General features: G+C 43.1%; 1 protein-coding gene across 1 annotated transcript in view; it reads right to left on the bottom strand.

Annotated features, from left to right (window-relative positions):
* PLEKHH1 (pleckstrin homology, MyTH4 and FERM domain containing H1) overlaps positions 1 to 27,872 on the bottom strand; it is a 57,349-nt gene that overhangs the window by 10,969 nt on the left and 18,508 nt on the right. The window contains exons 7-21 of the mRNA XM_066636709.1: positions 27,166 to 27,244; positions 23,432 to 23,523; positions 21,269 to 21,419; positions 18,249 to 18,388; positions 17,443 to 17,553; positions 15,971 to 16,057; positions 14,888 to 15,049; positions 14,135 to 14,215; positions 12,347 to 12,532; positions 10,166 to 10,274; positions 8,887 to 8,999; positions 6,368 to 6,541; positions 2,042 to 2,139; positions 746 to 923; positions 129 to 284 (exon numbers count right to left, since the gene is read on the bottom strand). Coding sequence (XP_066492806.1) covers positions 129 to 284; positions 746 to 923; positions 2,042 to 2,139; positions 6,368 to 6,541; positions 8,887 to 8,999; positions 10,166 to 10,274; positions 12,347 to 12,532; positions 14,135 to 14,215; positions 14,888 to 15,049; positions 15,971 to 16,057; positions 17,443 to 17,553; positions 18,249 to 18,388; positions 21,269 to 21,419; positions 23,432 to 23,523; positions 27,166 to 27,244 — 1,917 coding nt within the window. The remainder of the gene's footprint in view (positions 1 to 128; positions 285 to 745; positions 924 to 2,041; positions 2,140 to 6,367; positions 6,542 to 8,886; positions 9,000 to 10,165; positions 10,275 to 12,346; positions 12,533 to 14,134; positions 14,216 to 14,887; positions 15,050 to 15,970; positions 16,058 to 17,442; positions 17,554 to 18,248; positions 18,389 to 21,268; positions 21,420 to 23,431; positions 23,524 to 27,165; positions 27,245 to 27,872) is intronic.

The raw sequence follows: 27,872 nt of genomic DNA, 5'->3' as shown, positions 1-27,872 counted from the left end.
AATGTAGCATATAACTGTGTACTTAGTTTATGCCAATTCAAGTTATAGAATAAATGGCTATAGCTATCAAATATTTGCAAGGAAGATCTGGAAGATATATAGGGAGATGTATAACCAAGGGAAATCACCTTCATAGAACTTTGTAGACAGTGTTCTAGATCCCTGTCAGAAGGATCATCTGTAAAGAGGGAAAACCCAGACTGAGAGGATCGCCTCATTCCTGTCTCCTGGTTCAGCTGGTGTAGGAACTCATCAACGGTGGAGGAGCCATCAAAACCTACCACCTGAATTTAAACAGATTTCTTATGAAGGAGGCAAAAGCAAAATCCCTTTCCATCATTTACAATGGATTGACGTAAAGACATATTGGGCTGTAAATCACAAGAATGGGTTTAAGTGAAAGAACAGCTTTTGAGGCTTGTCCATTCCCTTATCTAAGCAACTACTGTGGCCTGATGCAAAGGTGCCACAATCATGGTAGCTGACATCAGTTTGTGATCAGAGTTATTAAAGGGCCTCATCTGTCCAACATTACAACATTAGCAAAGTCAGAACTAAAGATAAGGTTAATTCACATGTACCCAAAATGCAATCCAAGAGTTATGGAGAGTAAGAACATCTCACTCTATCTATTCAGCCCCATTAGCCAACATATAACAAAATATCTGTTGAGATTGAAAGGTGCATATCAAACTATTTTAACAAGCCTGTCATGGTTTTTATCGTTTCCACCACCGTATCTCACCTGGTACGTTCCATTCATGAAGTGCACTGGAATGCTAAAAGGGAGTGAGTGGTGGTAAGGATTTCTCAGCAAAATGGACACTATCTCCATTCGGGAAGGTCTGGCTTCTCGCTCTCTAGCTTGTAAAGTGCGCTCCACTGATCTCTGACAGTAGATGGCATACTTGCCTATTTCACTTCTAAACAGAGTGAGAGAGAGAAAAAAACACACACAACTCATTTCAGTAATACCCATCATGACTTTATAATTACTGCTTGTCAAAAATGATCGCATTAAGGATTCATTTGCACAAAAACTTTTTCCATTCAGCATTTCACTTAGAAACAAGAACTATGGCAACAGTAGCATAGCAAAGTACAGAAGAGCCCAGTGCTAACATTTTTGGAAAGGATAATCTGTTCTGGGCCCACTTTTTCACCAGCTGCATACAAGTGAGCAATGGACAAAGGCTTGGTTCCACTTACCATGTTTGTAGAATTCTGCTGAACTGAATTAGTGTATCAAACCTGTTCTATCAAAACCCCATCCAAACCTAATGTCAGGACATGTTTCACACAAAATTCCTTCATGGAAGACATCTCCTTGTAGGAATTAACATGTTAAACATGTACATAAAGATGACACATAATTTGCAATTTGAAAGACTTGCTTACACATACCTAATTTTTGTATAGATCAGTGGTTCTCACACATTTAGCACCGGGACCCACTTTTTAGAATAAGAATCTGTCCGGACCCACCGGAAGTGATGTCATGACCAGAAGTGACATCATCAAGCAGGAAAATTTTTTACAATCCTAGGCTGCAATCCTACCCGCACTTACCCATTGACTATCATTGTTAAAAGAATATACATAGTAGCTTGCTAAAAGTACAGGTCTGCAATATTTCCCCAAATGCAGTCACATACCATGGTAGCATCAAGTCTAATATAATAAAAATAAAATATTGAAATGAATGGGTACCCACCTGAAATGGGCTTGCAACCCACCTAGTGGGTCTCAACCCACAGTTTGAGAAACACTGATACAGATTGTTTGCAATAATGTGGAACAAGCTCAGCATTGGTGAATAATCTACATATGAAGTAAGAAATGACTTGAAATGGCTCACTATTTGAGGCAGCCATCCAACAAATAAAATTTCAAAAAGGCACTTGATGGTTGTTTTGTGTGAAGCAGGCCTTATCTTGAAGTATTCATACAGTGACTCTCCACCTTAATCTAGTCAAATACATAACATAAAAAGGTATGGTCAATAATTCAGCAAGGGAGGGGGAAAGATAAGTTTTTTCACCTGGGGTCTGCGTGCCGCTGCAGGTGATGCTTGAGGTACCAAAGGAAATGGTGCTGAGGCAGAAAGAGAGGAGCACACAGAGCCAGTAACTGCCAGCACTGTGGAGAAAAAAAAGAGGTTTGCAATGAATAACACTGGCATTTTTATAACTCAACAAACCAGCCTATATCCAGGTGTACTGGCTAACCACGGCCCTGAAAGGGTCAGAAATGCAATTAATATAATGTGTGAAGGAAGCCAAGCACTTGTTTTGAAAAGCATGTACACCAATATAAAAGAAATGGATATTTATCAGCTGAATGAAGCAAACCGGGTGCTTAAATCTTTAAGAACATGGCAATTCTCCTATTAAACATGAAACCTATCCAATTTTCCAGTGCTGGTTCAGTTGTGCCAGCAGGGTGTGCGCTCATCCTATGGCGCACACAGTCCCTGGAGCCTTCCCAAAGTATGGGAACACAGTGGCATAGCTAGGTCATTTGACACCCAGGACCCATAAATTTTTGTCACCCCCATATGACTTAATTAAACAAACACATTTTTATAACCACTTTCCTCTAAGGCAGTGGTTCTCAAACTGGTGAACTGCTACACTAGTTCGTGTAAAGGTTCCCCCGTCCCTTTAAGGGGTGGGAGAAGGGGAGAGGCAGGGAAGCAATCCCAGGATTGTGTCCATATGGAGGGGCGAGGGGGGCGTGCTTGTGACTTACTTTATGAAGGCAGCACTGCAGCAGGCTGCAGGAGGTGTGGGGAGACCTGCGCAGCCCTCTGCAGCGTTCCCCGAGGCTAACTTTCACTGAAAGCAGGCGCAAAGCACTTCCGTTTTGCAGGCGCCAGCTTTCAGTGAAAGTTCCAAACTTGGGGAGCACTGCACAGGGCCTCCTGCACCTCCTGCAGCCTGCTGCAGCCCTGCCTTCTTAAAGTAAGTCACAAGCACCTCCCTCGTCCCTCCTTAGCGACGCAATCCTGGGGATCACATCACTGCCCTAGCCCCTCCCCCGGAAGAACTTACTGAGAGAGTAAAGCTCCCTCAAAGTTTGAGAACCACTGCTCTGAGGAGGTCAGGGTGGTGTGCATGGTTCCTCCCCTTATTTTGTCTTCTCAACAACCTGGTGAGGTAGGTGAGATGGAGAGATAATAGTTATGACCTGAAATGAATAATAATAATGGCCAGAAAATAAATGCAGTGAATATTTCCCCACAAGCAACGGATGAAGTTGTGCATCAAATGGTATATAACATGATGGTATTATTCCTAAAAGTCACAATTTCCACAACTTTGGTCACTAGGATGTCACCGCCCCCCCAAGGATGTCTCATTGGTTTGTTTTGAGTTAAGGCAGTGGTTCTCAAACTTTTAGTACCAGGACCCACTGTTTAGAATGACAATCTGTCTGGGACCCAACAGAAGTGATGTCATGGCTGGAAATGACATAATCAAGCAAAATAAAACAAATAATTATAAATAATTAATTAAATAAGGGGAAGCCAGCCCTGTTTCACCAAGTGAATTTTCTCTGTAGCCTGCCTGCAATAACAACCCCCCCCCAAAAAAAAAAATCATTGATATTTTCAGCCCTCCCTAGTGGCCAGTTCAGTGTAAGTTCTTGTATTTCAGGCATTGCACTATCAGGACTTGCACTGGCTTTACAAGCCTAAAAAAAATAAAAATGGACCTTACCAACACAAGCCTCTGTTTTATGCTCTTTTGTGTGTATGTGTGTGTGTGCACGCACACGCGCCTTCTGGAGCATTGGTTGAGCTCTACTTTCATCAGATTGGGGCCAGGCAGCTAGCCCTGCATTCCCCTTTCCATGACTTGACTAGAAGCCAAGGCACGTTTGCCTACTCGTGAGCAAAAGCAGCTGTGTGGCTTAGTTTCACTTTCCATAGGGCTCAATACATTCGCAGCTGGGAGGGCGGGACTTCCTTCTCAGGTGTTTTTTGAGGGCTGCACCCATTGTATAGGAACCATTCTGGTGTCGTTGGATTCCTCTTGGCCTGCCCTTTCCAACAGACTAAGGCATGTTTGCCTACTCATGAATAAATGTGCGATATGGCTCAGTTTCACTTTCCATAGGGCTCCATGCATTTTTGTTGTTCTGGTTTTTTGGCCATAACTTTTAATGGAAAGGAGATATTTCACTCCAGGTTTTTGCATTGCATTCAGCTGGAAATTCCACATCCAATGGTATATGGCATGATGGGGTTACCCCTAACCGTCATGATGTTAGCGATGTTTATGTCATTTGTGGTGTCACCCCCCAAGGCTTGTACCTGGGGTGGACTGCCCCCCGCTCCTAGCTAGCTACGCCACTGCAGGAATATTTGTTCTCTTACCACGGAGCTGCATTGTGGCTACACCAGAGCTGGAAAGTTGAATAGGATGGGCCCTCAGTCTTTTACTGCAAGGAAAACTTTGCATTGTTTTGTTGCTGGTATAAAAAAGTCAAACTATATATTATGTAGAGAGATCCATAAACAGATCTTCCAATTTTTTTTTTTTAAAATAGTTAAATAGTAGTTGTAGGGCTAGGACATGGATTAACTAGTAGTACTGAGGAAGAAGGTTTTTTCTTTTTTTAAATTTTCCCCCAATTAGAAGGTTTTTGGGGAAAGTAGCAGCATTATGAAGGGCAATTTTAATTAGGGTAATGGTTAAATCCTCCCTCCCCCAATACTGCTGTCCTGATCCTATTGAGTCCTTCCCCTTATGCTGCTTTTAAGCTTTAAAAACAATACTGGGAGATCTGATCAGGGATCTCCCCAAGTAACATGAAATTTGGCTCTTAAAATTACAGTATTGTTATTGTTAAAGCTTCTCTTGTCTAGCCATTAGAGTTGAATGAATGAATAAATAAATAAATGCTGGTTTTGACCTTTAAAGCCCTATACTGCTCTGGGCCAGGGTATCTTAGAGATCGCCTACTCCCGTACAATCCAGCTCGTCCTCTTAGGTCATCAGAAAAGGGCTTTTTACAAGTGCTGCCGCCTAGGGAGGTACGTGGGGCGGCGGCAAGAAATAGGGCCTTCTCAGTAGTGGCACCAATGCTATGGAATTCCCTTCCCCTTGACTTAAGAATGGCTCCCTCTCTTGAGACTTTTCGGCGAGGCCTGAAGACCCTTCTGTTTAAACAAGCCTTCTGAGTTCTTGGCCTTTTTAACATCTTTTCAACATCTTTTAATATTTTTAAAATACTTGGTTACAGGCCTGATTCTTTTATGATTTGCTGCTCTATGCTCTTTCTATCTGACTACTTTTTTATGATATCTGTAATACGCTTTTATCTGTTTTTAAATTATGTTTTTAATCTGTTTTAACCTGTTGTAAGCCGCCTTGAGTCCTTTTGGAGAGAAAGGCGGGGTAAAAATAAAGTAGTAGTAGTAGTAGTAGTAGTAGTAGTAGTAGTAGTAGTAGTCATTGTCGTTGTCATTGTTGTCGTTGTTGTCGTTGCTGCTGTTGCTGCTGTTGCTGCTGTTGCTGTTGTTGCTGTCGTTGTTGCTGTTGCTGTTGCTGCTGTTGTTGTTGTTGTTGTTGTTGCTGTTGTTGTTGTTGTTAAATATTTGCTTTTCCATTTCGGTTTGAAATGTGATTTTCCATTACAATCAATCAGCAATCTGTCTTATTATCAGTGGCATCACTAGGGTTCACGTCACCAGGTGCGGGATGCCAGCACATCACCCCCCATGCAGTGGGTGGGGCAACACCCCAGGTGGTGGGCATGGTGATGTACCATCACTCCGCCCCCACTGGTTTTTTGGCTGCACCTTTTGATATAACAAAGATAGAATACATTCTGCATGAAATGATGCATTGATTGATACATAACATGATGGTATTATTCCTCCAAACTGTGATTTTAGTGATTTTGGTCTCTAGTGGTGTCATACTACTAAAACCACAGAAAACAGGAACTTTCTGTAAAGTTATATCATGTTTATCTCTACTACCAGCATAATGCTGGTAGTGGCTTTAGTAGTAATAATAATGCATTAAGAAGATCTTAATTTGTCACTGAAGGGGCAAACAACATGTTACCTGAAAGGTCTCCTCCCCACATGTTGATTCCCTAACTCAAATTTTCCCCCCTCCCTAGGATCTGTTATTAGTCACAGAGGTGAAGACACATATGGTTGGAAAGGGTTAATCCTCCCCTCCACACTGTGCAGTTGTTCTACCCCAAATCAAGCTGTTCAGCTTCTGAGGGAAAATAATATTGGAAGATCAAGTGACGTGCATTATGTCAGTTTGGTGCTCAAACATAGCAATTCAGCACACAGTCAGCACCTGAACTTCAAGGCCGAATGGGTTGGGGGGGCACTCACCTGAATTACTGAGTGGTTCTGAGCCTGTCGATTGGTCTGCTTAATTAACTGACAATAGATTTCGTTCTGTAGCTCGCTGTGGGTCAGGCAGACCTGTAGTGCCGTCTGAGCTAGTGACACATGATAATCGATAGATGAAGCTTCCACAGGGACATTGATGAACAGCTGACAAGACTGCCATAGGGAGATGGTACACAAGCACATTAACAGATGAAAAGTGAAAACATCGTCACTTTATACTCTCAGCTGTGAAAAAGTTTTAAACTCTGGAGCGCTGTTTTATCTTCTTAAATTTTAACAGAATAAGATAGCTATACAATAGCTTTGTGTGTGTGCATGTGCATGCGCGCACATGTGCATGTAATTTTTCCCCCTTTTCAATGCTTTCATAGCACACAGGCATGTCTGTGTAAAGAAAAATATCATTTTTAGCAACATGTCTCTTCCTACCACATCACTAAAAAGAGGCCCCAGGGCTGTTTTTCACTGGGACTGTAATGGAAGCGAGAGACATTTAGCATCAACATGATGCTCACAAGTTTTCCCTTAAATGGTAAATAGCAGCTAGGGTGGGGTGAGGGACAATCTAGACCAGGGCCATGGCAGAGGGGCACAGGGTTAAACTCCTCTCTCCCTGCACTGTGGCCTGATCCAGACTGACCCTCTGCCATGACTGCTTCTTCTTGGGGGGGGGGGATACTTGGGGTGCTGCAAACACCAAATTCCAGGTACTGTCTAGCTCAGCCTATAGTCTTAGCATCTGTTTTTACATGAGTGCCTCTCTGGATGATGGGAAACACCACACAAAGAGAAAAGATCAAAAGCACATCTGCAAAGCTGGCCTGAGTCACAGGCCAGACTACAAAAGTCACTTGCATAGCTATGAGCAGAACCCTCCCTCACTTCACTTTTATATTCCCTCCACATGGTCCTGGCCTTTGTGCCAATCTTTGAATTTTTAAGATTCAGATCAGGAATGTGAATGTTCTCATGTTCTTCCCTTCTACTTGGTCTTTTTTTCAGGGCCAACTGCTTGAGCAAGTATGGCAGAAGTCAGCAACTGGAGGCTCATGAGTCTAAAATAGCCCATTAAGGGGCCCAGCTAGAAGTCCCTCTGACAGTTTAAAGGTAAAAGTAGCATGGAGGTGGTACTCTTGGAACAGGCAACTAAGAAGTGGTGGTGCAGGGGTTGCCCCATCACCCCTACTCCTCAGGGTCCCTTCAGGAAAATTAGCTGCTGTTGGTGAAGGGACGAGTGTCATAGTGCCAGTTTCCACATTTACATGAGTTATAGGCCTGCCTCAAAGGCATGTTACAACTAGCTGCTTGTACAGAATGCATCTGTCTGGAAAACAGGGTTCTTTGCATTACGACTGTTTCACAAATCTTTTTTTAAAGTTTAGATTTGCATTACTTTGAAATAATTTTTAATAATAGATGTAATTTCATCTAATGAACACCATGGTCTCACAAATATTCCCTGCTAAATTCCCATCTGGCTCACTCTGCCAACCCTATAAAAAAGGAAAAGGGGAAAGGACAAAAAGTGAAACTAGTTCTGAGAGTTTCATGAGGCTTTAAGTTTGCTTCTTTTGTACAGCAGTTCTTCCATTGGTATAAATGCCACTCCATGTGGTAAACTTCTTTTCAGATCAAGAGAAATTTCAAAAGGATTTCACTATACAGGCGTGCCCCCTTAGCCACGGGTTCCATTCTGGAACTCCCCCACGGATAGCTGAAACCATGAATACAGGTGAACGAATGCCCGTCCCTGGAGATGGGACTTCCCTGGGCCTCCCAATGCCTTATAAGGCATTAAAAACATCACTTCCAGTTCCTCTGTGAAACCGGAAGTTGCGTTTTTTAAGCCTCTGAGCTCAGTCTAAGCTCGGCAGAGGCAGGGAACGGGCGTTCTCAGTCTCTGCTGAGCTCAGAAGTCCGTCGTCTCCGGAGGCAGTGCGTGCGGGGGTCCACGCACTGGGGGGGGGCAGACCCAATCCGTGGATAAAGGCATAATTCTGACCCACTTTCCAGCACCGACATAAGGGAAATGCAGCTCCTAAGTAAGGAAACAAACATTCCCTTACTTTGAGGAGGCCTCAGTGACTGCCCTCAACTTCTGGATACAGTACACGTTCCATTGGCACAGCTATGCCAGTGTTCGAAAGTGGGTTAGGATTTGGGCCTAAGTGAATCTGCGGGTACGGGATCTGTAGCTATGCCCCCCCCCCGTATTATATGGCACAGTTCAAAGACAAAAGTAAAAAAATGTGAATGGGCTAAGGCAGTCAGTGAGTAGAATTTAATTTAATTTAATTTGTGCAAACTTTAATCTCCCATTTTTTTTCTTTATTAGTGAATGATGAAACAACAATACAATAACAATAAAATCAACAAATGCAGAAAAAAATAAAGGAAACATTATTGAATATTGACTTATTTTTCCTTCTTCACAGCTTGCCCCATCAGATGCTTGAACGAAACATTCTAAGAATCAACTGCATTCTCTCTTTATTTACCTTGAAAAGTTTGAGGGCCTCTGTCTGTAGCGCCTCTGAAGGCAGAGTGGTGAGGGGTGTGTGTAGCCCGTCCTTACTGTAACACAGCATTGGTTGTTTCCACAAAGGAGAATCTGAATTGGAGGACAGGACAAAGTTATGAAATCTCAGAAACCTGATCAGATTTAGTACAAGGCAAGGAATCTTGCAAAGCGGTATTAAAACTCTTTCCAAATCATCCTTAGCTGAAAATGAATCGGATGTTGGCATCAGTTGACATCACCATGCTAGCTCATCAGCATTTTGGTCTTAACTGGCAGATTTTTAAAAAGCACACAGTATAGACCTCCTGATACTGTACCATTTCAGAATGGAGAGAAAGGCCTCTGTGTTTGAACGTTCTGCCAAATTTATACCAATGGAAGGTCAGCACATCAGATTGAAGGCCAACGTCTTCTTCCAGACATGCTCCATTTCCATATGCAGGAAGTTTTTGAAGGAAGATTATTCAAATATGCAACCCCCACCAGTGTTCTGACCAGGTAAGAGTCTGAGGATTATATCATGTGCTGGTTCCAAACATGTAGATCACACTCACTTCCAAGGATTTCAGCACAGCACAACAGTAAGTGGGTCAACCTACATAAAAACCACTATGAAAGACTTATGATCACAGTTCTACTTTCAAGGGTAATAGGCAGTATTCAGCCTTTTTATGTTCAGTAAAAATTTCAGTAAGAGCACATATTTCGTACTATTTATTGCTGTTTCATCTGCAGCATGATCAATGCAAACAAAGTGACAGATTCAATAGTTTTTTTTGTTCATTCATATTTCACTTATTTTCAGTTAAAAGAAATAGAATAAAGAAAAGTAAATTTATTTTAATTTATTATCCAGTACTAAATCATGCTAAATCAATATGTTATATTAGTAAAAAAGTGTGCATTGTTTTCCCAAGAGCAACAAAATGTTTCCAGTAAGTTTTGTAATGACAGCACATTCATCTGTTCTACCACTCTGCTCTGTGGTGGGAGGCATATGGCTCTGCCAACATACAATTGCACCACATACATAAGCAACTTCATTCTTCCTTTTGACATGTCCAACCTCTATTATCGATGTGACCATATATGTTATGATGATGTTCAATGAGATATTGGTATCCTTGGCTGGAACACTCTTGCCCCTACAGGTTCAAAGATTCCCTCCTTTTCATTACAGATATCTCCTGGCCAGATATCATGAATAAGATCCTCAACTGTTGTCCCCAGGGAAAATAATTTTGCTTCCTACTTACGCAGGTCTCCTTCTGCATCTAGTAGCTTCCCAATCAGTTGCTCATAAGCAGTGCCCACCTTTGCACTACTGCTGCCTGCTGCTACAGTCAGATGGTACAACCAGGTATCCTTGGGATAAAAGCGTGAAGATTGAATGATGCACTGTAAGAGTTGCCTTTGGAAATGTTAATACAGGTAAATCTAGATATATAAGGAGGTGTCCTATACAGAATCAGGCAATATTGGTCTAGACTCTAAATCAGTGTTTCTTAAACTGTGGGTTGAGACCCACTAGGTGGGTCATGAGCCAATTTCAGGTGGGTCCCCATTCATTTCAATATTTTATTCTTTATAGATTAGACTTGATGCTACCATGCCATGTGACTGCAATGGGGAAAATGTTATAGATCTGTACTTTTAACAAGCTACTATATATATTCTTTTAACAATGACAGTAAATGGGACTTTCTCCTGGGTAATTGTGGGTAGGATTGCAGCCTAAGATTGTTAAAAATGTTCCTGCTGACATAATGATGTCAGTTCCATCACTTCCATAGGGTCCTGACAGATTCTCATTCTAAAAAGTGGGTCCCAGTGCTAAATGTGTGAAAACCACTGCTCGAGATGGACAATTACTCAATATCCTGAATGGCAGTTCCTCTCAAAAGTATTCAGAAGAGGCAAATCCTTACCCTGCTACCTGAAATCATTCCAACAAAAGATACCAGGGATTGTTATGTATAAGCTCCTACATTCAAAGTTACCACTGACCTATGCTCCTGTCCCCTAAATTGAAGCAAATATTAACCAAACTACTAGGATTGAATAGGGAATAAGATGGGGTGAATGGATCAAGGAAGGGACAGGAAATTTCTCTGAAATTGCCAAGGTTAAAACCAGAAGCCACCAGCTATGTATGGCTATTCCCATGTGGGAGAATGAATCCCATTTTCTTCCTTTTCCTACGCCATAGAAGTGGCTTGTATGTACTTTGATAGGAACAGCAGCTGTGGCAGCTGACAAGGGCACAGATTGGGATAAGCAGAAAGGAGGGTTCATAAGAAAAGCCCTGCTGGATCAAGCCAAATGCCCATCTCGTAGAGCAGGGGTGTCCAAACTTTTTGGCAGGAGGGCCACATGATCTCTCTGACACTGTGTTGGGGGCCGGGGGGAAAAAAAGAATTTATTCACATTTCAAATTTGAATGAATTTACATAAATGAATATATTAAAGGTGGAACTTATATGAATAAATGAAGGTCATTCATGCTGAGAGCAGTTATGTCAGGCCAGCATGGGCTCCAGCACGTCTCTGGAGGGCCAGAGGCTCATTGGAGACTGGGGGCTTCCCACAGGCCGAATTAGGTGTCCCCAAGGGCCGCAAGTGGCCTCCGGGCTGGGTTTGGGCACCCCGTTGTAGAGCATTCCACAGTGGCTCATCAGCTGCCTTGAAGCCCACAATCTCCCACCATTGCTCCCCTGCAACTTGTATTCAGAGGCATACTGCTATTGAACTTACAGGTAACACATTAGCAGCCAGAGTGTCTAGTTCTTTTAAAGTCATCCAAGCTAGCGGCCATCACCACATCTTACAGCAACAAATTCCACAGACTATGGAATGGACTAAGAAGTACCTCCTGTCATCTGTCCTAAATCTCCCATTGATTTAGTTTCATTGGATGACCCTGGGACTAAGACACAACATGTCACTTTGCTCCAGATTCTCATGGTGATTTGAGGAAGACTAGCTAATGACCATGGCATTAGGGCTTTCCAAGAGCTTTTACATAGCAACATATGTCAGCAGAAAGTGACAACAGGGCAGAGGTGTTCCTGGAGGGGGGTAAAACAGCAAGTGTATTCAGGTGCCCGGACATCCATGTAAAGCGGCTCCTTCCCCTCCCCCTGAGCCATTTGGGAAGACAAGAGCAAAGCAGAGAAGATGCCTCCGCTTTGCTTTCGTAGTTATGACTGGTTCAGAAGTGGAGGGGGAGGAGCCGCTTTACATGGGTGTTCAGGAGCCTGAAGACACTTGCTGTTTTGCCCCCCTCCAGGAATGCCTCTGCAACAGGAAACAGTGCCACTCAACGGACCCGGATAAGTCAAAATAGGGAATCCTGGCCAGATATCAAACTCAGTCACTCCTCGGTATTAGCCACCTACATCTTACTCCCCAAGCATTTAAAAATCTATCTTTAATACCTTCTCCTGTTTTGTACCAATAAGTAAGTAGGTGGGACTTTGATTTGGAGGGTGAATAACCAGGGTGCAATATGATGAAAGTAGGCCTCCTCCTCCTCCATTAGTCTCAAAGTCCTCATCAGAGTCACAAGAGTGATCCACTTCTTCCACCTTTGATTCACACATGTGTAAATGGCCTAGAGGGCACTGAGAAGAAGTTAAGAGGTTACCATACAGAGTAGGGAAAACAACACACGCCTAAAAGAGATATTTTTGGAAAGCTGTCATCTCTACCACCAGATATTCAGAATATTCTAAGCATACAAATTCTATCTAATAGAAGCAATGAATGGAACAAGTACAGTGTGGGTGGCTGATATTTATGTCAGATGGTTAGCAGTTTTTGCTTAGTGAAACCAGTTCATAGTTAATCTATATAATCTTAGTATGAGTGTCACAAGTACAAGTGGCAGCAGGATTTGCTGGCTCACTTGGACAACAGCAGGAGGACTCACGGACCTGCCTACAGGAGAGAATCAGACCAAAGCTCAAGTTTCTCTCTCCAGAACTGCACTGTTTGCTGCTTCACATCTTGTTTGCTGCTCCACACCAGAAAAACCCTAAGGCAGTGGTTTTCAAACTTCCCAGGAATTTTACTCTTGGGGTAAGTCTTTGCGGGACAGGGAGTGAGGGCAGCGATGTGATCCCCATGATCGCATCACTAGCAAGGGTGGAAGGAGATGTCTTTATTTACAGGTGGCTGCAGGACGCACTAGGAGGTGTGGGGAGTCCTGCGCAGCCCTCCACAGGGCTCTTTGATGCTTAGAACGTTGAAAAAAAGTGGGCACACAGCACTTCCTAGTTGTGAATGCTAATAGGAAGTGTTTTGTGCCTGCTTTTCTTAATGTTCTAAGCATTGGGGAGCCCTGCGGAGGGCTGCGTGGGGCTCCCTGCACCTCCTGCAACGTCCTGCAGCCACCTGTAAGTAAAAGCGCCCCCCTTCCACCCTGTTAGTGATGCGATCGTGGGGATCACGTCACTGCCCTCGCCCTCTCTCCTGCCCCTTAAAGGGATGGGGACCCTTTACACGAAATGGTGAGTCACAACCCACCAGTTTGAGAACCACTGCCCTAAGGCATGACATATGCTCTTACTATGCACCAAAGTGGAAGTACATCATCCTTTGGACTCGACTTCTGGCACAATTTCCAAAATGCTGGCCATCACATATAATAAAACATAATAATAAATGGAGTCTACTGCACATGCAAGACTATTTCAAAATTCTGCAGTTAAATAGTAAAACCATCCTGTGTTTGTCATCTCTCCACTCAAAGAACTGTACAGTCCAAGCCCCAGTCTTTATCTTTCATCAGTGTCTAGTCTAGTACCCATTCTATGTACATCCATAAAACTAAAGGTTTTCATGACTATTTATACTGGTTCTTGGTAAATGTTGATTTTGGCAATATATCTTTAGTACACTGTGGGTGCAATCCTAACCAACTTTCCAGCACTGGCATAGCTATGCCAGTGGGGCATGTACTGCATCCTGCAGTCGGGGGGGCGGTCATGGAGGCCTCCTCAAGGTAAGGTAATGTTTGTCCCTTACCTCAGACTTGCATTGCCCTTATGTCAGTGCTGGAAAGTTAGTTAGGATTGCAGCCTGTGTCTGTATGTGAAGAAATAAATAATAAAAAGTAATATATATAAAGAAAGTTGTTTTAGGTCGGTTGAGTGAGAAGATATTGACTAGGGCTGGAGTGATGGTGAGAAACATACTGTTAAATACAAGCAGGTAGAAAATACCTTATCTTCATGATTTCGATAATAGTAAAAAGTTTTTCCAATCAGTGAACTCCAAACCATCTTGGAGCGTCCATGTTTCACCTGCAGAAACAACATCAAAAAGAAAAGAGAGTCTCTCAATGTATTTTCATTGATTTTGTTGGAAAGTTACACAAATATATCTAAAGTGTTGCCGTTCCTTCATCCTGGACATTTGTACGTTATTGTAATTTGTAATATAGCATTGAAGATTTACAGACTAAAGGTAAAGATTTACAGACTCTTACAATCAAATGAACTCTAAAATCTAAAATCCTCTCAGGACTTCGTAGGGACCATTTGTGGTTATTTTCCTACTGAGGCCAAGTTGGTTTGGGGGCCTAGCTTTAAGTCCCAACTCCTACAAATTGCTGTGGTTTGATGCTGCTCCAGAGCCCAGTCTGTTCTTTTGTTTTCCACCAACTTGATGAAGAATTCAAAGAGTCACTGTTACCTGACCTTGGCAAATAGTAAGAAGACTCTTCCCTACATAATAGTCCATGCTTTCCATCAGTGATAACCCATAGTTCTGAGAGGATGGTGAATTTTGGTCCATGTAAGAATCTATGTTAGCAGTTGGGAATCACTGCAGTGTAGTACAACAGTGAATTCTAGAATTTTATACAAGGCACATAAAATTTAGAAAGATGGCAAATCAACCCCCCTCTTCTACCCAATAACTTATTTGTCCTCACAGGGACAAGTCACAATCTATCTGGTAGAGTTACGCAATACCTTGGTGAGCCAGCCTTTCACAGTGGGTTTGACATCACTGAAAGGGATTTCAGTGGGACAGGTCACCTGCACCTTCAGGATTCTTTGAAGGACATGAATCCACTCCTCCAAAATGTTAGGAGAATCAGCGGTCAGGAAGTAGGTTCCTTTTTCAGTGATGAGCTACAGGTGAAAGGAAATTTCACAGGCTGCTAATGTAACATTTGTAGCAGTAAAACTACTAACTCTCTAAAACCCGACAGCAGGATTTCTACAAATGAATATTGAAAGCAGGAAACACAGAAGGAATGACAGTGCTTTATGAACATAACAAAGACCATCAAACATGGTTCAGCCATTTTCTCTAACAAAACAGTCTATTGTCCTAGTGATTTGCCATAAGAAACAGGAGAATGGCAATGCAATCTTGAGATAATTATGAACGCAAATATCCCATCAGTAATTAATTTGTTCCTTAAAATCTGACATGCATATAAAATCAGGTTGAAAACAATTTGTTTTCAAACAAATTGAGTATTGAGTTTGAACACTCAAACTCTTTGAGTATTTTAACACATCTGTACAACTATTTGCTGCTTATACTACTTTTTATTCAGACAACGTATCTAGGATACTGAGGCTTTTCTGGCTAATCTCAGATCTTTAGGAATTGTTGAAAACAATTTGTTTTCAATGCATGAGGGCAATTTCTTTTGGACAATTCCTAAAGATCTGAGATTAGCCAGAAAAGCCTCAGTATCCTAGATATGTTGTCTGAATAAAAAGTAGTATAAGCAGCAAACAATTGTACAGACATGTTACAATACTCAAAGAGTTTGAGGAAGAGTGGGCCATGTCAAAGAGAAAAAGTTTTTCAGTTAAGTTAAGCTTATATTTAGAATTAAATTTCAGGTCTTCTAATTTTATATGAAGTGAACCTGCTTGATCTTTTCAGAAGAACAAAAAAACCCAAGAAGGTCAAATCCGGTTTGTCATAACAGAAGGCCATCTCATTGAAAATGTTTCTCTTCAGTTCCTACCAATTCCTGTTTACATCTGTAAGAATTCATTAATAAAAAGCGAAGGTTGAAAAGCAGTGCTCACCTGGAATGTTTGGGATCCTTCACCTTGTATGATCTGGCAAGAAGAATTCAGATCAACCTGTCCCTGGGGCTTGCAGATGACATCACTCTGAAAGAAAAATTCAGTAAGATATCAGTATTAACTACCTACACTTTAATCCTGAGTTTCCTTCATGGAATTCATGGTGACATACATGGTGGTGCATTCCCATTTTATATCCACAATAACCCTGTAAGGCAGGTTAGGCAAGATTGTGAGCTTCATGGGCTAAGCAGAAACTGGGTCTTGCCAGTACTACTTGGCAATCAAGCCACCACAATATGCTGGCTTTCACAGCAGTACCAATTTGAAAGGTCAAACAGAATATCAGAAAACACATCTGGGTAAAACTTCAGCAGACTTGGTTGCTGTTTTAACAACAGACATGGCATAAAAAAGTTATTAACATAAATATTTCAGTTGGAAACTTAAACAGAACTGATCTGCATGCTAATTTAGACTGTGAGCTCTTATGGGCAGAGGTGTGATTTTTTGGTGATAACAAAATAAAAACAAATAACTCTGCTTTCTGCACTTCTTATTTTGTAAAACAACAAAAAACCCAAAATCTGCCAAAAAGAAAGCTGCAAAAAACTAACACCTAATTGACAGTATAATGTCTGTGGCTGCATCTGCTGACAATATACTACCTATATCACCTACATACTAATAATAATAATAATTATTATTATTATTATTATTATATTATTATTATTATACTGGTATTTATATACTGCCTTTCTGATAATTGGATTACTCCTCTGACTTTATTCAAGGTAATTCACATAGGCAGGCTATCTTAAACCCCCAAGGGGATTTTTAAACCCCCAAAAGGTTCTGTCTTTCAAGAACTGCACAACATTTCAGATGGATCTTTCACAGTCTTGTATCACTTCTGGCCCCCAGTTGCCTCCAATGCTGGCTGACAAGCAGCTCCTTCATCTCTCACTTGAAGGGCAGCCAAGACGCTTCTTTGCTCACACCAAAGAGCAGGTGGAATAACTCAGCTCGTCAGCTGCTTCAAGGTCTCGCCATTGGTGGCCTCGAACTGGCAACCTTCAGATGTTATCTTCAGGCTAACGGAGGCTCTACCCTCTAGACCAGACCTCCTGCCCAGACACAGTACACTTTTAAGGCAATTATAATTTAAAATAATTTATAAAAATTTGCCCTTGGAATAAAAACACGTAACACCGCTTTCTGCACTTTTCCGTGAAAAAAAACTAAAATCTGTGAAAAAAATAAAAACATTTAAGAACGCCTCTACTTATGGGACATGGAACTATTATTTTGCTATGTAAACTGCTTTGGGCTTTTACAACAGCGAATAAGGGAAATATGCCATCTTAAAGGCCCATAGGATTGGGCCATTAGACAAGCATAGGAATGTGCTGTAAAAGGAAGTCTGCTTCTCTCCCTCTTCAGCCTAATATGAATGCCTGCAAGCAACTCACCGGGGACTTATAATACATGATCTGTCCATTTCTCAAAACAAACCATCTTCTCTTCCATGTCTTCACTTGGTTGCTCATTTTCAGCAAATAGCCTGATTTCTCCAATGGTTCCTAGATAGGAGAAAAAAAAATGTATTAGCCACTACAATGGCTAAGGTACAAGTGGAAAAAGTGCACCACCAAATACCGCTCATCTAAGAGGCTGAAATCTAAGAATGTGTCTTATTGCATGGTCCTCTTTTTCTTGTTGAATGACACTCAGCAAAGCCACAACCCAGAGTGGCTCAGAATTTACCACTACCAGGGCATACAGAGCCATTTTCAGCATAAAAGAAGTTTGCCCTTGGCACTAGCTCAAAGATCAAGCTCCTCAAATCTGCTTTCCTAATCTCATGAGAAGGGGGTAGGAGGCATACAAAGAATGCCTGCATCTAAGAAGATTTCCATATAAACTATGACTCAGAATACTAATAGGCTATTAGTATTCTGTTACTATTAACAAGTTATCTTTGTCCTTGCTATTTGGCAGGAGTCATGCCCAGTACCAAAGACAGGAAAGATGAGACAAAGAAAAGTGAAGCATCTAGTCACAAAACAATTTGTTCGTAGATCTTCCAGGCTGTAGATGAGATCACATTGTCTTCCTGTCTGCATTTTCATGAATGGAAGAAGCATTCTCAGTTTTATTTTAAGTAGGTTGCTTGTTGACAGGCACTTGATGTACAGTTATCTTTCTCATACGTCTTGTCTTTTATATTTAAATCCAGCCCAAACTGGAGAATTGTGGGAGGAGGCACATAACTTACATTGGAAACTCCACCATCAGCTGAATAGGCTGATGTCCGCTGCAGTTTGTGTTCTGGTTCACAGTAGTCCTCATCCAAGGAGTAGGCATCAGGGGGAATTGCATAGTCACTCTCTGAGCTTAGTGAGGACATAGAGACACCTGCTGAAAATAAAAAAGAGAATGGAGACCCTTTATGAACTTTGTTCATTGCCTTAAAATATACCATGACCCTCCTAAGAGCCCAATTCTGAGCTCATTGCGCTGGCTTAATGCAGATGCTGAGTGTTGCAAACATGCTGTAAGGCATGCCCGTGAGCACCAGGTCAGCTCTGCAGCTGGCCCAGCACCAGTCAGAACCGAGCCCGGTGCCAGCCACACACTGCCTGGAGCAAAGGAAGAGTTCTGGGCAGCGGAGAGGTTCATTGGGGCAGGGAGGAGGCATTCCGGGGCAGGGGGGACTAAGAAGGCGGGAGGGGTGCAGGACTGATGGAGCTCTGCTTTGCCAGATTCAGAACCCTGCATTGAGTCTTCCGGCCTGACACGGGGCCTCTCAACTTTGCACTGGCAAAATAGCTGGTGCAGACTTGAGAAGCACCATTGCAAGACTTGGGGTTTCTCCCGAAGAGATCTCCAGCTGCTTCCCAGTGCCCAGAGTCATTTGTGCCAGAAAGCTTAGGATTGGGCAGTAATTCTCATAAGCACATGTTTCACTGGATAATGCACTAAGGGCCTGATCCATGTAGTCCTCTACGGGCTACATGGGCAGCGCTTCTCTTGCACGGGCTACCCTAGCAATGGCCATTGCAAACATGCTGTAAGGCATGCTGCAGCACGAGCAGAGAGGCCAGAGCCAGTTGGCATTGGGCCTCTGCACTGGTGCAGGCATCCACAAGCGGTGAGTATTCCGCCACTCAGTGGGAAAGCGTTCCTGGGTGGGGAAGGGTGGACTGAGAGCAGGGAAGGGGCAAATCTGGGCAGGGAGACAGCAGCCTGCGGATGGCTCAGGACCGGGAGGGGGTGGAGACGATGGCAGAGGCTGTTGCTGGATACTATCCTCCCTGTGCTTGAAAGCACTACATGGGCTACTTCAATCTGCACCAGCGATTTTGCTGGCCGTTTCAGCGCCTTTATACTGCATGGTGGGAGAAGCAGCATAGGATCAGGCCATAAGTGATTCTCAGCTGAAAAAATGCTCCACTTTGAATCATTATATATGAGACAATGCAAGCAGACATAGTTGTTTGAGCAGTTATGCTTGGAAGCAGAGTCCAAAAGGTTGAAAAAGAAATAAAACTCAGCCTGCATCATCTTTTGTGGTTGTTTTGCACATGCAAGTCTTCACTTGATGGCACAGTTATTCATTTAGGAACATGCAGACAGATTCAGCTCAAACCAGCCTGCACCTCAGCCCCAAATTAGTTTGAGTTAACATGCCCAAACCAATAGTTAAAATCTATTGCACTAGTTCAGTCTAACATGAATCTAACTTACAGGACCATGAATGAATGACTGAGCTGGTATTTGACTTTTGCACCTGAGGCTGATTGTTTTCACATTTCTCTGCTTAAAGTTATAAGCAGAAGTTGACTTTTTAATCTTTGTTGAAAAAATATATTTTTTACTACAATTACAAAACCATTTGCAACCAGACCAGGGTGCTAGGGGCACACACATCTGGCCTCAGGGAACTCTTTGCATATGCAGAAGTCTTTACACTTTGCCCTTCCTTAGTGCAAACTGGGGGCTGAACTGGAAGCTAGCTTTTCAACAAAAACACAGGCCTATGAGGCAGCTTTGGGTATTCTAAGAGAAGGAGAAATTATTCTGAGCAGAGACTACAACAGAAACTCATGGCTAAACCAACTTGGGCTAGGCATTCGCTAACAAAACCATACATGAGATATCTGATATAGGCCTTCAGGAGATGGAAAAACCTATCCTTCCTCTGCCATATTTTGAAACCATGAACTACAAAAAGGTACAGGCAAAATGTTGCAGATTCTGGGAGGATGTTTGTGTCTGCTAGATTTTACAAACCCTGGGCCAAAGGCTGGTACAACGGAAGATTCCAAATATTAGCAGTTTGACTACCTCCTCCTATTATGCAGCCATTGGATCAGGTAGAATCTCCAGAAGAGAAGTTACTGCATCTGATAAGAAGGCAAAATTTGGCACATGTGCAAGTTTGCAACAATTTGCAAAAACCAACAAGGCAGACAGCTCCTCAATTCTGACTGGTGTCGTTTCTATGAGAGCCAACAACCACCCTGTCAGGATCTTTCTAATGAAGCAACTTAATTGCAGACGTGCTTTTCCGTGGTATATTACCATTTTGGAACACTTGCTTTTCTATCTTCACAGCACTGAAGATAGATTTCACCAGAATTTATGAAAGCTGTATTTATTCTCCATTCACCGAGGAGGTGGCTTAATAGTTATTCACAGACTAGTAGTTACCTTGGGCGGCCTGGATGATATTTTGTCTGCCAGCCCCTCCTGGTGTGTTTGCAGGATGAGTGCCCCATGGGTGTTCCACTAACCTCCAGTATGCTGGAGCTTTCACTTAATCAATTTACAGTCCAATCCTATCCACACTTTCCTGAGAGTAAGCCCCATCGACTCTAATGGGACTTACTTCTGAGTAGACAAGCATAGGTTTGGGCTGTAAATTGGAGGAATGATAATCTTATCTGTCCCCAACACACTGAATCCTACTTCAAATGTAGTATTAGCATGAAAGGGGCAAGTTGAACAATCTCCTCCTTCCCCCCTCCCCCACCAATTAAGGTAAAAAAGTGTTGGTGAGTCAGGATGTGACAGAAGTACCCATGCTCAGGGAGCACTCACAGCACAAATATTCTTCTTAGTGGGTCCAGTTCACTACACATTGTCAGAAAAGCCTTGTAGAGAACTTCACTACTTTAAGGCAGCTCAGGTGTACCCAATTCCCAGGTCAGTTTGAGTGGCTGCATATAGATGCAATCCATCTTAAACATCTCCCAACAATCCAAAAATCACATTGTACTTTCTCTAACCTACCACGTTTTACTGCACGAGGACTGCCTGGCATGCTTGTTTTCCTGGGCTCAAATCCTGCATTGGAAGTTCTGATGCTAATGTGGGAGTTGCAGTCGTCATCAGAGCCTGAGGACTCATCTAAGAAAGGACTGCTGCTGATTTGGGTGGCTTTCTGGAAAACAAGTCTCCAAAATCAGGATGAAAGGAAAGACAGACATTCCAGTTTACATATATACCATAAGGCTGAGGAACTAGCAGAAAGAGAACTGTTACATCTGCTGACTCTGCCCTGATACCAGAACAAGAAGGCTCTAGCTTTCATCCCATTATCTTGGAGTCTCAGTCGAAGTCTCCTTCATGTTGGCAACCTTCAGTCTCGAAAGACTCTGGTATCGCGCTCTGAAAGGTGGTTCTGGCACAGCGTCTAGTGCGGCTGAAAAGGCCAGTTCAGGAGAGACAATCCCTTCCACACTGGGAGCAAGTGCAGTCTGTCCCTGGTCTGTCTCCCTGGCTATGGGCCTTCCTTCTTTGCCTCTTTGCCTCAGACTGTTGGCCAAGTGTCTCTTCAAACAGGGAAAGGCCATGCTGCACAGCCTGCCTCCAAGCGGGCCGCTCAGAGGCCAGGGTTTCCCACCTGTTGAGGTCCACTCCTAAGGCCTTCAGATCCCTCTTGCAGATGTCCTTGTATCGCAGCTGTGGTCTACCTGTAGGGCGCTTTCCTTGCACGAGTTCACCATAGAGGAGATCCTTTGGGATCCGGCCATCATCCATTCTCACCACATGACCGAGCCAATGCAGGCGTCTCTGTTTCAGCAGTGCATACATGCTAGGGATTCCAGCTCGTTCCAGGACTGTGTTGTTTGGAACTTTGTCCTGCCAGGTGATGCCGAGGATGCATCGGAGGCAGCGCATGTGGAAAGCGTTCAGTTTCCTCTCCTGTTGTGAGCGAAGATTCCATGACTCGCTGCAGTACAGAAGTGTACTCAGGACGCAAGCTCTGTAGACCTGGATCTTGGTATGTTCCCTCAGCTTCTTGCTGGACCAGACTCTCTTTGTGAGTCTGGAAAATGTAGTAGCTGCTTTACCGATGCACTTGTTTAGCTCGGTATTGAGAGAAAGAGTGTCAGAGATCGTTGAGCCAAGGTACACAAAGTCATGGACAACCTCCAGTTCATGCTCAGAAATTGTAATGCAGGGAGGTGAGTCCACATCCTGACCCATGACCTGTGTTTTCTTGAGACCTGAAGTCTCCTTGTACAACTGCAAACTCTGGAACTATTCATTATGACATACAACACACTTAACCAGCATCCACGATAGTCAAACTTCAGTTCCCATCCCATGTTGCTCATATGCACCACAGCAACTGTTAAGATACTGACATGTATTCTAGGTGTGGACTTTTGACAGATGCCAGGCCTGCTCTGCAAGAGCTACTGGGCCAGCACTACAAGAGCTTTCCATGCGAAAATATACAGTCCTGTCCCATCTTTCCTCACTGGAAAGTTGCTAATACTGTATATAATGCATTCTGGTTGATATGGCCTCCCAAGTACATGTTACATTAACAGACAAAATTAAAATAAAAAGTGTCTCTCTTTTAACCAATATCAGCTGTGAGGGCCACCAACCTGGCTCAGTACCATGGCATGAGGAGCATGGTTAACACTTTGCCCCTGTGTGGTGTCCTTGCCAAAAATCCAGCCTCACTGGAGGCAGCTATTTGCCCCTGGAATGTCTATTACCTGTGACAAGCTGATCTGTGGGCAAATAGCCACCTCAGTTGTAGCGGTGATTTTCAGATGGAAAACGGTTGCAGGGGGAAGGTGCTAACCCCACCTCCATGCACACCTCAGTTTAGACTTCAACAGGTTTTTCCTACAGGTGCTATTTATCGAAGAGTGACACTTGCAGTTCATATCCACTGTTAAGCTTAACTAACAGTGCGTAGTTTGTCCCTTGATCAATTGCTTGCTTTTCCCCCCCCCCCTTTCTTTTAAAATGTTTTAGATATTGGCTACAAATGCAATTCCTTTTGCTTCTTGTACACTGCTAGCAGTCAGCCCTTCAATTGCACATGACTTGTGCTTTCATACCAATTTAGGGCTCTCAGCAATCGTTTTCCTGGACTTGCTCACCCTTCCCATTTTTCTCACAACAGAGGAAAATGCAATTGTTCCTTACCCCTTTTAGCACTGTGTAGACAGGTACTGTGACATTCCTGTAAATGAGGCAGGTGAATGGCCCAGATGTTGAACAGATAGAAGAATCTGAAGCTGGAAATTATTTGTTAAAAAACCATTGAGTAGAAAAGTAAGACAAAGCAATAAAAAAAAAATCCCCAGGATATTTTAATGAATATGTTTGCAATTATCTACGTAGGACTATATGGGGTGTAAAATATGGCAGCAAAGAATTCTTTTTCTGGCAACAAAGAACTTGACAAACATCAAGAAATAAATGAAGACAAACTCATCAGATACCAGGTAAGTTTGAACTGCGCCAATTGTCCACCATCATGAAGATCAAGGAGGAGGAGTGGGAACAGCTTTTTGGAACTCTGGACTCTAAGAACACCCTAGCAGTCCAATCAGCTATAGGGAACATCCAGAGCAGGGGTGTCAAACTCATTTCATACAGCGGGCCGAATATCATTCATGATGCCTGCTGTGGGCCAGAAGTGATGATGTCATTTGGCAGGAAGTGATGTCATTAAACAGGTTAAAATCAGAAATAAGCACTTTGTTCTTGTGTAAGAACTCATTAACTGCAAATGACAGACAAATCTTGATCATATTTCAAGATATGGGGGAGCCCAATTATCATGCAGGCCACCCTTTCAGCAATGAGACCTCAGCATTGCTCAGCAGCTGAGAGCCCGAGGGCCAGATAAAAAGCTTCTGCGGGCCGCATCCAGCCCCTGGGCCTTCTGTTTGACACCCCTGATCTAGAGCATTCTTGGGCTGTGCCACTAGTCTCCCCAGGGGTCCCTCACCTCGTAGGGGATGAATTTGTGGGTGGGTGGGGCAAGTCAAGACAAAATAAAGTATCCCTCCCTTTTGCCCTTTCTCCCCTTCTGCAATTTCCTTGAGACTACCTTCTATTTGTTCCAATTATTCAATATTGTTCATATATGAAGAGCCTTTACAAACTTTTTACACCATTTTAAATTCCCAAAATGCCCTTATTTACATTTTTTTAATATTACAGGCCCAGCTGTTAATCAGCTCCTGGTGTGAGTCAGATAAGTACTATGGGCTAGTGGCATCACTAGGATTTGCGTTACCCGGTGCGGGAAGCCTGCACGTCACCCCATGCAGTGGGCAGGGCAACACCCCAGGTGGGGGGCATGGTGATGTACCATCGCCCCGCCCCCACTGGTTTTTCGGCTGTACCTTTTGATAGAAAACAGATATTTCAATGTGGTTTGTTCCATTGCATTCTGCATGAAATTACACATTGATTGATATATAACATGATGGTATTATTCCTCCAAACTCTGATTTTAGTGATTTTGAAAACTTGTAGAGTCACATTGCAGCAGTTCTCAAACTGCTGAAGAACTGCTATAAGAACTCAAAAAGTTCTACACTTTTCAGAATGACAATCTGTCCAGGACCCATTGGAGGTGATGTCAAGGCCAGAAGTGACATCATCAAGCAAATTAAAATAAATAATTATAAATAATTAAATTAAAATAAAAGAAATAAATAAGGGGGAGCCAGTCCTGTTCCACCAAGTGAATTTTCTCTGTAGTCTGCCTGCAGTATCACCCCCCCAAAAAAAGAATCAGTGAGATTTCCAGCCCTCCCAGTGCCCAGTTTAAAGTTCTCCTGTTTCAAGCATATCAAGATAAAGACCCACCTGGCTTTACAAGTGCAAAATAGAAAACATTCTCCTTGCTAGTTGAAGCCTCTTTTTTTTTTTTTTGTCCTTTTTAGTAGGGGGGCAGGCTGCCTTCTGGAGCATTTATTGTGCTCCAGTTCCATTGGATCAGGATCATTCTGGCATCCTCACATTCTCCTTTACCTGGCCGGATCACAAGCCAAGGCATGCCTGCCTACTCACAAGTAAACGCGACCGTGAGGCTTAGTTTCACTTTCCATAGGGCTCAATACATTCGCATCTGGGAGGGAGGGACCTACTTCTTGGGTGTTTTGGGGGGGCTGCATTCATTGAATCAGGACCATTCTGATGTTTTTTGATTCCTCTCAGCCTGCCCTTCCCGATGCACTAAGGCAAGTTCGCCTGCTCGTGAGTAAACACATGATATGGTTCGGTTTCACTTTCCATAGGGTTTCATGCCTTTTATTTTTGATGGTTTTTTGGCCATAACTTTTGAAGGAAAGGAGCTATTTCACTCTTCTGCATTGCATTCCACTGGAATTTCCACATCCAACGGTGTATGGCACAATGGGGGTTGGTTCTAAAACCGCGATTTTAGCGTGTCACCTCCCCAGTGCGTGTCACCCCCCCTTGCGCGTCACCTGGTGCGGCCTGTACCCCCGCACCCGCCTAGGGACGCCATTGCCATGGGCAACATCTATTGTGCTGAGTGGAGCTTCCTGTTAAATATTCTTTTATAGAAGGGCTTGTGAGGGCACAATTGACATACTTCTGGTTGAGACATTTAACCTGAATTTGGGCTGTGTCACTTTAGTCAGCGAGAAGAGGTTCACACACGTAAAAGCTATAATACAGGTGGGGCCTCCATATCTGGATTAGCTATCCACAAATCTAGCTCAACACAGGTCCACCAGACCAGCATTGAGCCAGATTAGGCCCAACCTGACGCCTCTAGAGCAGCCATTTTCAACCACTGTGGCGTGGCACACTGGTGTGCTGTGAATGATCTGCAGGTGTGCCGTGGGAGTTTGGGGGAGGATCACTTGTTAGTAGGGCCAATGGGGGGGTGCAAGCTTCTGCTGTCAGTGTGGTGAAAACGGTTGAAAATCACTGCTCTAAAGCCTCTTCTGAGGCCTCTGGGAGGCCTTAGAAGGTCACTTGCAGTTTTGCATGAAAACCAGAAGTGACTTTTAAGGTCTTATAAGGCCTTTGGAGGGCTTGGGAAGGCTTCCCCAGCTTTAAAGGCCTTCTAAGGCCTTAAAACATCACTTTCAATTTTTGTGTAAAACCGCAAGTGACCTTCTAAGGCCTTCCAGAGCCTCAGAAGAGGCTCTAGAGGCAACCAGAACACAAATCTGGTTGGCTTCAGAAGCCTTAAAAGGTGCCAAACTGCAGATTTTTATCTGCGGTTTTTTATTATCCACGGAGGGTCCAGGAATGGATCCCCCGCTGATACCAAGGCACCACCTGTACATACATGCAAACTTATTCTGCACATAAAGAAGGTGAGACATCAAGGAAAAAGATTCTTGTGCATTTTTTTTTGCATAGAGGAGTATTCAATAATGTGAGCCCTCACCTAAAATGGTATAGCTCAGGCACAGAGCTATAAAACTGTGAGAACTAGGTCATTGTTGGTATTCCACTTGTACTACTAACAGTTGTGGTATACCTACTTGTAAACACTCCTCATGTTCACTACAGTTGGAAGACGGGGTTCTTTCTGTTCACTTCAGAGAAGAAACAACATTGATACCTCTCTATTGTACTCATCAGAGAGAAGGGATTTCCCTTTTCCTCCCCTCGAACAAAAGCAGGCACAGGAACTCTAAATCTTTCTCTGTGAGTCTATTTTAATGAGGGATAGTAGTTTGTCTTTGATGTAATTTCCCTCTAGCAGAACAGATAACAGTGCCTTTATCCAGGTTTTAATGTGAATGGAACCAGGTGTTCCTGTGACATAATCTAGAAATGAAGTTGGTGTTAATTAAAAATATACCACTGAATATGTACTAAATAATAGTGATATCTTCTCATGTATACACTTTGAACTAATTTTGGGTAGTACTTACTCTGTCTCACAGAATCACTCACAAGAGCTGCTTCCGAAAGCCTCATGCCAGACTTGGCTACTGCATAAATCCGACTCTCCTAAAATTGGAACAAAATAATCAAGTGAAAAGACAAGGCAAATAATTGACCCTTCGGCTCACTTTAGGCAATTTATGCTTGTTCATTCTGCAGGAGAAAGCACCTTCCCCTTAACTGTAGCTGGACTGCTGGTAGCTCTCAGACAGAAGTAGACTTCTTGCACGGCACAAAAACGTAAACTGCCTTTAGGACGAGAAGGAAAACAGTGAAGTTCCACATCATCAGTAATATAGTTGACAGGGGTCAAGGTGGAGCACAACAGAGACTTCTACATCACAATAATTTAGGTGGTGCCTTCGAAACTTTTTTTTTTCCCAGAGGACCAGAGGCTCAGCCGAAGTCAACCTAAGAAATTTGACTATCAGTCTGCCTTGCTCCCAAGTTCAGATGGATGCTGGATAGGAGTTGGTGTAAATAGATATATTAGTAAGGGAGGAGTAGAATGGATGAGATAAGGGAACAAGGAAAGATTGGATCATGTCCCTCCTGGGAGGGGAGTTAAGGTTTAAGAACAAAAGAAGAGCCCTGCTGGATCAGGCCAAAGGCCCATCTAGTCCAGCTTCCTGTATCTCACAGTGGCCCACCAAATGCCCCAGGGAGCACACACAAAAAAAGACACAACCTGCGG

The sequence above is a fragment of the Tiliqua scincoides genome, chromosome 1 (genome assembly GCF_035046505.1).
Source record: "Tiliqua scincoides isolate rTilSci1 chromosome 1, rTilSci1.hap2, whole genome shotgun sequence".
Lineage (NCBI taxonomy): Eukaryota > Metazoa > Chordata > Lepidosauria > Squamata > Scincidae > Tiliqua > Tiliqua scincoides.
The sequence above is the reverse complement of the archived record's forward strand: the minus strand, read 5'-3'. Positions and strand labels throughout refer to the sequence as shown.